The sequence below is a fragment of the Cucumis sativus genome, chromosome 1 (genome assembly GCF_000004075.3).
Source record: "Cucumis sativus cultivar 9930 chromosome 1, Cucumber_9930_V3, whole genome shotgun sequence".
Taxonomy (NCBI): Eukaryota; Viridiplantae; Streptophyta; class Magnoliopsida; order Cucurbitales; family Cucurbitaceae; genus Cucumis; species Cucumis sativus.
In genome coordinates, this window is record NC_026655.2 from 27,822,477 (window position 1) to 27,836,910 (window position 14,434).

Consider the following 14,434-nt stretch of genomic DNA (forward strand, 5'->3'; position numbering starts at 1 on the left):
CGAGATGAATTAAGCATAACATTAATTTATTATACTTTTTTTCATACTCCACTATATAGATAATGAACAAAAAATTCGAGCACAGGTCATCCTTTAAATTATTGTGAGAATTGCAATATGAAAATCAGTACCTTCAAATTACAAAATAATCAACTTATTGTTACACACCGATATCACTTATTCTAAGAAAAACAATTTGTCTAATGAATGAAGATTTTACACATCAAAAAGCTGACATGAATCATGATCCACATCATACTATGATATATATATGAAAGAAGCAAATTTCAAATCTTCCTTATAGCGATAACACACAAAGAGTCCATAATCTATACATTTCATGCAGTATTGCCTTTCAACAAAAAAAAATTAATTTATTGTGCATCTTTTATTAATTTATTGTGCATCTTTCATTAAAACAATTTTGTAAACAACATTCAAATTTGGTAAATCTTAACTAAATTTGTTATTTTATGGCTAAATTTATGCTAATGACAAATATATGCACAAAATTTTTAAATTTTTTATATTTTAAACCATTTATTAAATAATAGATAATATATATTTTTAATAATTATTTTATTTTATTTTTAATAAGAATGTGAATTTGAATTTTAGGATTTAATTATGTCTCAATGGCATTTTTGTAATTATTTGAAACTTCTTTTAGATTTTATTAGAGAAACGAAAAGAAAGATATTGAAAGAGGGATAACTGACAAGAGACAAACACAATGTGAGAGAGAAATTTTTTCTTGGAAACAAAAGAAAATAGCTCAAATAAATCTCAAATGTATGAAAAACTTATCGATTTAAGTGGATGAACTCATCTTACTAAGATGTATATAAGTTTTGAATTTTATTGTATAGTTCCATGATTTCATCTTTATTATAATATCAACAATGCTCTCCTTTTCAACTTGAAGCTTTCGACTATGGTTGTTCCACATGTGTAGAGCCAAATTATTGAATTGAATGTGTCTCAATTTTGCAATTACCTATTTCAAATGAATTGCATCTTTTAAACCTTAAAATAGATTTTAAATTTTGCAGACATGAGGTGGAGATTTCCATTAATGGCAACTTTTATAATCATTATGTTTTTTGGGAAAAAAATTATATGTAGCATATGTTATTTCAATTATATCGTATTTGGAGTTTAGGTGAATAATTGTATTTTTCATATTAGATAGGGGTATTTGAGAAATTGTTTCATTTATTTATTTTTCTAATTTTTATGTTTTGTTATTCTAACAATTTAAAATTATTTTTGCTATTTTGCCAAAGTAAAACTCATAATTTGTTATTGTTCTCGAAACTCTATTTCACTCATTATTTAATAAAATAATATTTTTTAAAAAAAGTATTCAAAATTTATGAACTTGCAAGTTTCTTTCTTTTTTTTTTTTTTGTTGGTCATCCTCAACTCTTAAAAGTGTCAAAATTTAGTCCAACGAATTACTTTGGTTCACATATATCTTAATTTTCACAAATTACTATTAGCATGAGTTCGAATAATATGTGTTACCTACCTCCAAAGTTATACAAAGTAAGTTTAAGTTAGAAAAATAACAAAGCATAGTAGACATTTTAAAAAATAGATTTTTAAAAATATAAAAAAATTGACAAACTATTTACACTCCATAGAACAAAATAACTAAAAGATAAAAGTAATTACACTTAATTTTTGTATAAAGTATAAATATATTTTTTCAAATGTTCTACTTTTTACCATTTTCTTAAAAGAGTTACTGCGTAACAACCATTTTTTTTCTTTTAAAAATTAAACATATAAATATTTCTTTGAGGTGTTTGCAAAAATAGTAAAAGAAAATATTATTATAATAGGGTCTATGTCACTATATTTTCTAAATTGCAAAAATAGCAAATTTAAAAGCAATTAATCCTCTAATAGTCATTTTATAGTCTTCTGATTATAATACTCTAATAGCCACTTGATATATCTAATTACTTGTCATTTTGCAATATACAAAAAATAGATACTATGGGCTGTTTTTTCTATAAAAAAAATTGTCATTTAATATAATTTCTCTATTTCTTTTACATTTATCTTTTTTATTTTGTTATCTACTCTATCAATATTTTAAATAACCAAGCCATAAATTTTGAAAAAAAACTAATTAAATTAAAAAATTTGTTTTGTTTTCCAAACGTGGTTAAGAAAATTAAGAAAGTCCCATCATTGTTAAAAATTGTGGAGACATAGATTGACGTTTGAAACAAAAAAATAAATAACAAAATGACTACCAAATGCAATCTTAAAATACAAAATACAAGATAATTGCAAGGACTCAAAGTATCAACACATATAACAAAATGCAAAAGAATAATTTACAAATCTAACATTAGGTTCCGCCTTTAAAATCTATCGGTAACCGACTATATCAATAATAGTGCTTATTAGAGAGAAATTTTGTTATATTTATAATTATTTAAAAATGTTCGTTGCACATTTAATTATCATTAACTCTAAAATACAATACTACGTTAGAAAGTTTTATTAAAACGACACACGTATATATATACACCAAAAGAGACTGAGACCTAATGTTAGTTATATGGTCAAATTTGAACCATAAGAACCATATCAAATATACTTCAACCTTCAACACATCATAGTCCACATGTTGAGATTTCAAAGGAATCTCCTTCTAGAAACGTAACTACCCCTAGTCAACTCAATTACTGAACCAAAATTAATTAAGCTTAGTGAGGGCAGCCTGGGTTAAGGATGATTCACAATTTTACATGACAAAGGAAAGGTTTGATCCCCTAAATTCTAATACTACAAAAACCTATGATATAAATTTAGATGCATTTAATTACTTTTTTTGTTATTTGTTTTATGAAAAATACAACATTAGAGGGAGAAGATTAATGACATATTTGTAAGGTTGATTTTCAAAAAGAGTACTGACATGTTTTGATTTGGTTTTGTTGAAATGTATTATATAAAGGTGGAATTGTTTGTAAATTAATTTGACCAAACTTTATCTCAAGGTTGGATGGATATGGATTTAGAATTGAATGATTCAACCATAGAAAAGCATGGGAGTAGTTGAGCTTCATAAATATATTATTTTGTTCACTATAATTTCAATGGTTGACCAGGACCTTGTTTTCTCATAGCCTACTTTTGTTGATTTCAACAAACATTTGCTTTCAATTACTTTCAATTAAAGAGAATCATGGATGGGAGTGGGTTTAGAATTGAAAATACAAATGAATTTCTTCTGATGTTCTTACGTGATCTTGTTATTTACCTATCGGATTTGAATGCAAATAGTTTATTATCCTAATGTATTTTATATTTATCATTTTTGTCCAACAAGAAATCATATTATTTAAAAGTAAACATATCTTGCTACAAAAGTTATCAATTAGCTTGCTACCGTAAACACTATTTCAAAATCCTCAATTTGATATAGTATTTACTATTTACTATAGTTTGTACTATTTTACGTTCAACATTTTTTATTATTTGCTTCAATTGTGTAAAAGGACATTGTTGCCACCAATCCAATTGTAGAATAATAGTTGTAACTACCCAACTTTTCTAAACTAAGTTGCTTGACAAAACAAATTTTCAAAAGTAAAATATAATGTCAAGTCCTTCAATTTATTAAATAGAAGTCAAATCTAAAACAAACTAAGCAAAACCAATGTTTGCAAAACAAAAGTAGTCAAAAAAAAATCATTCAAAGAAATCAGTTGTTCGGGTCCTAAGTGAAACAATAAAAACATGTTCAAAATAAAATCATCTCAGACATGGCATAGATAACATAAGGAAGTCATGAAAGATAGTGGAAGCAATATCATATTGATCCCCATATGGTCAGTCACGAGTCCTTCTTGTCATTTGTTTTTCTATTTACTTTTACCTGAAAAGTTAAAGGTAAAAAGGGTAAGTATATATAATATACCTAGTAAGGGACCCACTACTAGGCCCATTAGATGAAAATTAACTTCCTAATAGTTGTATACAGTGCCATAACAAACGTATGAACACCTTGAATAGACATATGAGTCATAAATGTTAACCCACAAGAACACACGTAATAATCACATAGAGTGAACCTGCATAAACATGTAATAATCACACACAGTGAACCAATAGGAACACACATGCATGCATAATAGTCACATAAGGGCGAGAACCATAAGGATACCGTGCACAGGGGTATACTATCCTAATAGATAAAGCCAACAATCACTGTCAATCCAAAGCATGGCTCATAACAAACTCAGTAAATAATCATCCTCATGATTTTACAGTAAACCACACATAAATATGCAATTAACTATATTCACCAGTAACCATAGGCTATGCAAATGGTTACCTTTCATAAAGTTTACCGTGACCCATTGGCTAAGTAATTGGCTACCCATATCAAGTACCACAGTAACTCATACTAAGCCAATAGTTATCGGCCAACACAATCATACAATACAACCTATAGACTATGCAAATAACTCCTCATAACAGTTATCACAATAACCGATAGGCTATGCAAATAACTCCCCATAACAATTATCACAATAACCCATAGGCTATGCATAAATTTCATAAATAAAATATTCATAGTAAACCGTCACAGTCTAATTCACATCATGCCCTATCAACAATCCATAATACGCATGTAAGTAGTCATCACACTTTTTACACCAATTAAGCAAGGGGATTATGTAAGCATATGCAAATAATTATCAACATTCCACACTAACCCTAACCTAACCGAATGGCTACCCTTCACAATTAATAGCAACCTTAGACTATACAGATAATTGACCATCATAACTATCATATGTTATTGCATATAATTTTATCACAATTATCACAGTAATCAACCCTCAATTGGAGGGAATCCAGTAGTAGAACTTTTACCTTATGTTATGTGAAATTCCTTGCAACCTAATTCCCAAATTCAACCTATACAAAAAGCAAGAAATTTAATAATGTTTCTTAAAAAATTACTAATTGAATTACCTTAGCTTATCATACTTACCCAAATGGGGGTTGAAAAATTGTACTCAACTCTTATGGAAAAATTCACCACTTAAATCTTCAAGCTTTGCCACATAAATATTCCCAAAAAAAACATGCATCCAAAATCAATTTCAATAACAAACTTAATTTAGAGTCTCAATTAACATTTAATGAGTATTAAAATAGAATAATATAAAGAGCCAAAACACTCACGTAACTCACAAATCGTAATCAAAACTGGTGAGCGACAACGAAAAATGGCAACACACAACTGACTCGAATGAGGTTGGACAAAGCAACGTAGATTGGCGCATTGAAAAAACAAAAGAGAAAAAGTAAGGGAGATTGAGCGGCTTGACAGGGAAGAAGATGAAGAAACAAATTAATAAGCGTTAAATTATCAATAATAATAACAATACTTTATTATTATTACTTATTATATTTTCCTTTTCCCCTTTTCTAAAAAAACAAACACACACACATATATGTTATAAAATTATAACGCCTGAAATGATGAGAGAGACATGAATGAACCGGTATCACATCGAAATAAGGGAGATCTTGAGAACATGAAAGTAATGTTAAGAAAGTCTTAAAAAGAATTAAACGTCAATAATTATACCAACAAGGTGCACCTTCATTTTCAGTGGCTCGATCATAGGAATTTTAAAGTAAAGTGTGCTTAAGTTTGGGGCAATTCTATGTTAGGTGACCTCATTGAAAATTTTCTTAGATGCATTGAGTGAGGACAAAGCATACTGGAAGGATTCGGTTGGTTTGTAGGGAGAACTTTCACTCTAATAAACCTTAAAGACAACAAGGATAATGTTGTTAGGTCGCACGAGATGCATGAAAATATTTGAGATTCGAATTCCAAATCGTGAACTTGGGGCATTACAAAAATAAAGAACAAATAAACTAAATAAAAACAATGAAATAACACAAAAGAGGAATAGAGAAAAGAGAAAGTAGAGAACAATTGAAGTGGTATGTATACAGTGATCTCTACAACCTCTATTTATAGGATTATGAGAATAATAATTACAAAATCAAATATAAATAGGGATAAAAAAATTTTATGAAAATTGATGGAAAAGTCAGTGGATAAATTTATAACTCAGGAAGGTTATAAACATCTAAAAATATTTATCTTTAATTAAACACATATATTTATACATATTTTGGAAGGAAATTTTTAAAAATAGTAGATTTTACAAAATATTTATCACCTGTAGTAAATTATATCATTGTTGAAATAGTGATAGAATCCAAAATTTTGTTATAGCTTATAAATATTTTTGATTTACTTTTCTATTTTTAAAAGTACCTTCAAATAATACTCAATAACGAAACTTAAATGAATTAAGATAATTAAATTATAAACTAGGGTGTTATGAAGGGCAAAATTGCATAAAATATTTCTCTTCTTTATATTTTTATATATAATATTCATTAAGAATCAGGAGATTCCCAAATTTGAAATGTGAGATCATGTTTTATTCTTGGAACAACTACACTAAAACAAAAGATGAACACAAAATTCAATGTGGAAATCGAGACTACTACACGACCGTAGAATGAATCTTAGAAATCAATACCTCGAAACAAAAACTGCAAAATATATACTAATAAAAGAAAAAGACTGAATTGTGAATCATGCTCTTTGTAAAACGTTTTGCAGCTTTACTTGGTGGACAAGTAGTACAAAAATTGTCATGGCATCTCTAGAATAGAACAATTCAGGTACAATCTGTCTCGATCAGATTTGTCCCAAAAGTCAATTGGGATGCTAACATCTTTTTATTGTGCTTAGAAAATAGAATGAAACTTAATTTTGAAAAGAGAACGTTGATGAAAATGAAGAACAAAAGAACAGAGAAAGGAAACAGAGTGAAGTATTTTTCATATCGGAACGGTGAGAGGCCTTATATAGTGACTAATGTTGTAATAACTCGACGACTCAAAAAATTTGATTGGCAACGGTTACTAAACTAGATATGTAACAGTTCAAGGGTAAAAAATAGTCAAATTAAATAAAAAATAATAAACCATTGGACTTAAATAAAAATCTTTTTCATCATTAATAAATATTAAATTAAAAATAAAAATATAATATTATTAAGGGCATTTTTAAAAATAACAAAAAAAATTAAAATATTTACAAGTTATATCAAAACTTTAAATTTTATTGATGATAGTCTTCTATCACTACAGCATATCAACGTAGGTTTGATATGAAGATTAACATATCATCTAAATATAGGCATATAATAATGCAAAAAACTATTTTCAAACTTATAGTAGTAGATGCATTTATCATTTTCATTAACTTTGAATCCTTTAGAAATTATTAAGTTGCCAAATTTTTCGTGTTATTGTTTAGGAGCTTATTTAAGGTCACAAAGAAATTTATCTAATTTGCGTACTTTGTTTTTCTGACAATGAACTATGAAACCTTTAAGTTGTTTCATGTTCATTTAGAAATGCAGTTTTTATATCTATTTGATGTACTGAAAGGTTGTTTAGCATAGTGATTGAAATCAATACTCGAATTGAAATGATGATTTAGTAACAGGGAGAAAGGTGTCAAAGAAGTTTAGGTTTTCTCTTTATCTAAAACCTTTAGCTACAACTCTGACTTTGTACTAGCCTATTATTCCATCGGATTTGACTTTCTTCCTTAAAACATTCCATTTGCATCCTATTACTTTATACTCAAAAGGTACGTCTATCAAGTGTCAAGTCATAATTGACTCAAGAGACTCTAAGTTAAATTTATTATGGGAATTAGTTGTAGTTGCATGCCTTTAGAAGGTCTCTTTGGCAAAGCTTGAGGATTTAAGTGATGAATTTTCCTATCCAAGGTTGAGTGCATTGTTCAACCTCCATTTGGGTAAGTTTATTTACGTTAAGAAAACTAAATTAGTAATTAGTTGGCAAAGTTGTTAATCTAATTTTGGTTATGCATATGTGAAATTGTGGTTTCGTTTGCAGCAAGAAACTTAGTATAACCTAAGGGAAGAGTACTACTATTGGATCCTCGATTGAGGGTTGGATTGTTGTGTGCGATAATGGTAATACAACTATATGCAAAGTGTTTGATATATTTGTGTTGGTGAATTACCGATATAGCCTAAGGCTACTATTAAATTGGGAGGGATAACCATTAGATTAAGTTAAATTGGGAAGGGTATCCAAATCCCACTTCTCTCTCCTAATTAATTCTATCATCTTTTCATCCAATAATAATTATATTCCAAACACATACTTAACATTTTTCACTATTAATTATATAACCAAAACTATATAATTAATAATATTCTCACCCAAATTCGAGAATATTTAATTAAATATACTTCCCATATATATATATACTTGATCAAACTAACACATTACACTAAATAAATTCCGTAACTTCTTATGTCAATTAAACTAACACACGTAATAATCTAATCATAAATTACTTAAGAAAAGGTTGTTACGTTAATTTTTTAAACAAATTCACAACTAAATTTATTTTATAAGTTTAATTTAAATATAAGTTTTATTTTATAATGTATAGTCATATATTCTATTATTTTTCTAAATGAGTTTGAACATTTTAAATTCTCAATACCCTTTTTACGAGCTAAGAAAAGAAGGTTATTTTATTTTATAATGTATAGTCATATATTCTTTTCACTCTAACATTTTAAAGTCTAATAAGGTTATTTTGCCACGAATCCAATTTTGAGTACAAATAAAAGCTATCACTGTTTAAGGTGAATCTAACATTTTCAATTTTCCACCCAATAAATCACTACTTAGTATTGATTCACTTAAGCAATCAATTAATATCATTAATTTCAATCGAACCTAAATAGAATATTAAGTACAATTATCTTATAGTGCCAAAAGGGAATAAGAATCCACGATTGTAAGTGCTTACTACTATACTATCATCTATGGATATAGCTTGTGTGGTTGCTTTAGCATCTATTTTAAAATCAAGTCGATTTAGTATCTTTAATTTTTATATACACTTATGTTGTTGTAGATTTGGAGACATGGATATTGAGATTGAGAACAAGTGAATCAAATACTAATTTTGAGAAGAAAAAAAGTAGGAGAAATTATCTTTTTACTTATGGAGGTTGGTAGAAAGGTGTGTTTGGTCATTTTAGTCACCAATATTTTTAGGTTTATAAAGGGTTGGGTCTCCCATATGATTTATTATTATTATTTTAAATAATTATTAATTGATAATGAATCAAATTATCTCCTCAAGTAGGATTGGATGTCCTAAAGATAGAAAAAGGTGTTAGAAGAAAGTGATGAGTTTGAAGCACTAGAAATGGAGCATATATCTTTCGTTTTCAATCATCCAATTTGAAGCATATTTGAATTTTGATTTATGACTAAGCTCTAACATTTGTGAGACCTTGATTTGTTTACTAGTTTGACAATCACTACATACTAGTCCATTACTAGTGTGACAGGATGGGAATCCATTACTAGTATGAAAGGATGGGAGACCAACGTAATCGATTTTAATACCTAATGTTTAGTCTTCTTTTTTTTTTTTTTTCTCGTTGCTACTTCTCTCAGTGTGACGTACTTATTGGCAACGTTGTGTTACCTTTGTTCTCATTACTACTCATTCTTGTCCTAGGTTTAGATTTAAAAGCGTTGGAATAATAGGAACTACCTCGTGCGTAGCCTCTGAGATTGGCTTCATTACGAATGATTTTTCGGTTCTCCAGGAGTTGTGCTAACCCTATCATTTGGGCTAAACCAACCGACCGACCGAATTAAACTTCGCCTTTATCAATGGTAACAACCGATTCATGAAAGTTTCTTCAACCACTTGATCTTGCAAGTCCAATAATGGCCCCATCAGTTTGTCAAACAAATTCCAATATTCTTCCACCTTGGTTTCTTACCTGATTCTCAGAAATTGACTGCATATAGAGCCTTCTCTCGCCGATCGGAATCGTAATAGCAACCTCTCTTTTAAGTTCAACCATCCCATGAATTTTTCGTGCTTTTCTTGGACCCTGAACCAATTCAACGTCAGTCCATAAACTGATCGTCACAACCGTCATCTTTTCAAAGTCCGTTAGCTTATGAATCTGGAAGTATCTATTGGCATGGAACAACTAAGAGTCTGGGTTTTGTCGTAAAACATCGACATTTCTACTTTCTTGAATTTACTCTGATCATTGCTTTTATCATTATTCTCTTTTTCATTTGATTTCGGCTCCTCATTTAACTCGAGCATTTTTGTCTTCATTTTGCTTGATGACCTTTCTGATTCTGGTGTTGATGAAGATGGATCCTTCATCATACTTTCAGTATATTTCAGAATTTTTTGTTACTGCTGTGTATTCAATTCGTTCTCGAAGTCGATCTTCTCCATGTGCTTCGTTACCTTGGCTTCGAGTTCCAAAAGTCGTTGTAGATCCTCTTTCTGCTGTGTATTCAATTCGTTCTCGAAGTCGATCTTCTCCATGTGCTTCGTTACCTTGGCTTCGAGTTCCAAAAGTCGTTGTAGATCCTCTTTCATGTTCGCGATTTCTTGTTCCATGATTTCGAACCTTTCCTCCACTTGTTTCATCATCTTTCGTTGTTTGCCCAGGATGATCAAGCTCTGATACCAATATGATGGAACCTAAACTTGAATTGAAAGGTAAACTTTATTGATAGTAATCAGTTACACTCCCACAATCAATGGAATATACTTCTCGAATTGAGAATGCTTCAATTCGAAAGTTCTTCTCTTCGGTTACCTTATCTCTCAAAGGTGCACAAAAGTCTAACTCTTTTCTTCACTAAAAACTTCTCTACCATTCCTCCTATCTAACATTTATTTATTTATACTAACAATATTAACCGTATCCCTTAACCACATGACTAACATATTAATTTTTCTTCTTCCTTCTACTATATTGGCGTACGATACGGGGTCTATCACAAACATTATAGACAATCATATCACTTACAAATCACATAAAACATAAGTTGCACGCTTGTGTTGCTACTATTCTAATTCATTTAGATTATAACAAGGTCTTTCAATGAATACGAAGACGGTGAAAAACAAACTTTCTTTCTGGCCTAACCAGACATAAACTTAACAAAGTACTAAAATACCACAAAGATGTCACAAATGTGTGTCACAATTCCCAAGATCAATTTCAAACCTAGATAAACCGCAATGAGCACCATTCAACCAATTTCAAAGATGATCAAACACATTTTCATGTCAATTTAACTAATAAAATAGAATTTTCACAAATGGTTGGCAATGAGCACGAATGTGAATAGGGCCATGAGTACGCTTACTTCACGTACTTCATCTTTAGGCAAACCAAACATCCAGAGATGCAAATTTCTTCAAATCATCTCTGGATTGGGAGGTTGGGAGAGTGGGAGAGAGGCAAACCAAACTCTCAGTCTCAAGCTAGGTTGGGAGAGAAGGCTAAATTTATATGGCGATCTTGATCAACTGAGTTTTAATAGACTTTTCAAGGCCCATTGTTTCATCTTGGTGCTAAATGAAAATTTAGCTCGTGTCACAAAGTTGCCAAAGATCGTTTTTCATATATTCTCAAAAGCGACCACCAATTTTGCCATAAAACGACTCCCCACCAATTTAGCACTTGGGTCTACATTCATTTTCTTTTCTTGCTTTCTATGCTTTCCTCAAATCCCATTCCTTACATACTCAATTTCAATTAAGCTGCATATTATAAAAAGAAATATGAATAACAAAAGAGTAATCAAAACATTTTTGCTTGGCATCGTGAATCTACTGGATATGCATAACAAAAAAGTATCAAAAACTTAGACTAAGCTGAAGAATTCTAGAAGCATACAGAGATGTATCATGGTCTACTAAAAAAAGATAAATGTTGTCAAAATTGAAAAATAAAATTCAACTGCAACTCAATTCTCCAGTATCCCTGTTTCTGATATCAAAATCACAATTTAGTATTTGATAGGAGCAATAACTTCAAGTTGGGGACCAAGCTTCTCCTCAGCAACCTTCTCGGCCTTAATCCTCAGCTTATTTAACTGCTTCTTTCTCTCATATGCAGCCTGGGATCTTTCCTTTCTCTTCCTCTCAAGTTCCTGCATTGCATTGGAACAAGACATGTTTGTAAGAAAGAATGGCCAAACAGGTAGCAGGGCAATCCAAACAAGAAGAGAAAGTATTTAAATGGTATATTAGAGCTAGAAGGTAGTTTACAAGGCTTATTTATGGAAGTAAGAACAATACCATAATGATAATTACTCATAACAAATCAGAACTAACGGGAACAGGGTGAAAAGGCAGGCCAAGCCATTATTCATATTTCCAAAGATTTCCCACTTTAACATTTGCATGTATAAGTGGTATATAATTTCATACACAAGTGCAAAAGTATTTCAGTCTAAGGGGAAATATGAAAAGAAATATGCAATTGAACAATTAATATTGTTAACTTCAAACACAAGATCGGAGTTCACCATACAGTAAGACATGCACATAAACAAAATGCTAAACATTCAAAAGGGTGAGAACATATAAACACCCAACAAGCATTATGAGTATTTGTCCAAACTGGACTGACAAGATTTCATCCATAAATAAATCAAAAGATACCAATTGCAGTTATACTCAACCAAACATCAATACTTACATGAATTCAAAACAATACAATAAAAATCATTGATACACAGTTCACTAATTTCAAAGAAAATAAAATTCTCACCTTGATGGTATCATAGTGGTTCCATCCAACCTCCGAAGAGAGTCTGCCCAATAAGCAGTACTTATGTCCAGCCTGAAGCCTCAAGACCCTGAATTTCCAAACCAGCATAACCAATTCGTAAATACAAAGACTTCAAATCAAAAAATAAGAAACATTAAACAATTAAGCCCTCAAACAAAGCTTACTTGAGGGCATCAGGGATGACCATCCTCTTCATCTTATCGTAGGGAGGAGGAACACCCTCGTACGCCTTCAAACGGGCAAGCGCTGCTGCACCACGCTTAGTTTTATGGGGAATCATCCTACAAAACCCAAAAAAAGACACCCAAATGCTCAGATTCACTCTCAATCACAGAGAAGAAAATACACAAATGAAGAAGAAAAGGAAGAGGACAATACCCACGAATGGTGCGCCAAAGGATCTTGGCGGGAGCACGGAAGTGAATGGGGCCATGAGAAGGCTTGGTGTTCATTCGCTTCCTCAAGAAACGCATGTACTTCATTTTTTGGCGGACCAATCCACCGGAGATGCAGATCTCCTCGCACCGGACGACCACGACTTTCTGACCATTGAGAAGCTCTTTGGCAATAATGGAAGAGAGTCTTCCCAACATGTGATGCCTGGCATCAACGACGACGCGCTTGGCACAGATACCGGAACCGGACACCATCTTCTTGTTTCTGTTTTTGGACAAAAATAAACGTACTAAGGAAAACACAACAGAACCAAGAACATTTCTTGGGTATAACAAAATCGTTTCTCCAACCATCAGTGTAAAGCAATAGAATTCTTTCACATACACGATACAGAAAGCTTGATATTTATTTCCAAAAACTGCCAGCGATCTCTAAATACCAGTTTTAACTCCTACAGAAGCACAAACTTGCCAAACCCCATACCATCGGCAAAAGTTATCATCAAACCTTAGTGTATTGTTTGATCTAATCTAATTTCACTTTGTAAATAGCAAAGGTGATGCATGAATCTTTTCTCAACCCTCTGAATCTCCCACCAAAAATCTGCATAAATCTCCCCTTGAAGGCCGAATCGTGAAACGCAAAGTCTACCAAATTATTTGTTAACTCTATCCAATACAAAATGGAGCTAAGAATAAATTCCACCGAAATTAAACTATTTTGAAATGATCCCGAAACAAAACAATGACAAATATTCAACAATGCAGCATCTATGGAGAACAATTACAAGCATGAAACGCAGTTAGAGTTGTGGACAACAGTAACAAACATGAATGAAAGTCTGAGATCGTTAAACCTTTATTTCCAAAGTAAAATTTAGAATGTATAAGGCTAACTTGTTCTCGAGTGGAAAAAGTGGGCGTTCAATTGAATGTATAAAGCTGAAAAGAAGGTTGTAAGAGAGATACCAGGACGCCGCTGCCGCTGCCACTATCGTCGAGCAAAAGCCTCGAGCGGCTATCGTCGTCTTCTTCTCTGTAAGGGAAATCGTTGGAGCTGCTAGGGTTTTTCATTTAATATATGAGAGGTGGCTGAATCCTTATTGGGCCTTTCTTCTTGGGTCTACTTTTTAATGGGCCTCTCTTGGGCCTAGGGTTTTTGGTGAAATACTTGGGAATACAAGAGTGATGAATTGAAAATATAATGTAATTTTAAAAAAAAGAGGGAAAGAGGTTATTTTAAAATAAACTAGTATTTCAACAAGTGTGACTGTT

The 14,434-nt window shown here is 31.0% G+C and overlaps 1 protein-coding gene across 1 annotated transcript; it reads right to left on the reverse strand.

Annotated features, from left to right (window-relative positions):
* Positions 1–11,721: 11,721 nt before the first annotated feature.
* Positions 11,722–14,275, reverse strand: LOC101214548 (60S ribosomal protein L13a-4). Its single transcript, XM_031880315.1, has 5 exons — positions 14,129–14,275; positions 13,143–13,424; positions 12,929–13,045; positions 12,744–12,831; positions 11,722–12,120 (listed from the first exon to the last, which is right to left on the reverse strand). The coding sequence occupies exons 2-5, from the start codon at positions 13,412–13,414 to the stop codon at positions 11,977–11,979; spliced, it is 621 nt and encodes a 206-aa protein (XP_031736175.1). The 5' UTR covers positions 13,415–13,424; positions 14,129–14,275; the 3' UTR covers positions 11,722–11,976.
* Positions 14,276–14,434: the final 159 nt, after the last annotated feature.

Coding starts and splice junctions, on each gene's coding strand:
- LOC101214548 (XM_031880315.1), bottom strand. CDS start 13,414: ATGGTGTCCGGTTCCGGTATCTGTGCCAAGCGCGTCGTCGTTGATGCC. Junction 12,832..12,928: donor GTCATCCCTGATGCCCTCAA/GTAAGCTTTGTT, acceptor TTGGAAATTCAG/GGTCTTGAGGCTTCAGGCTG. Junction 12,121..12,743: donor ACCACTATGATACCATCAAG/GTGAGAATTTTA, acceptor AATGCAATGCAG/GAACTTGAGAGGAAGAGAAA.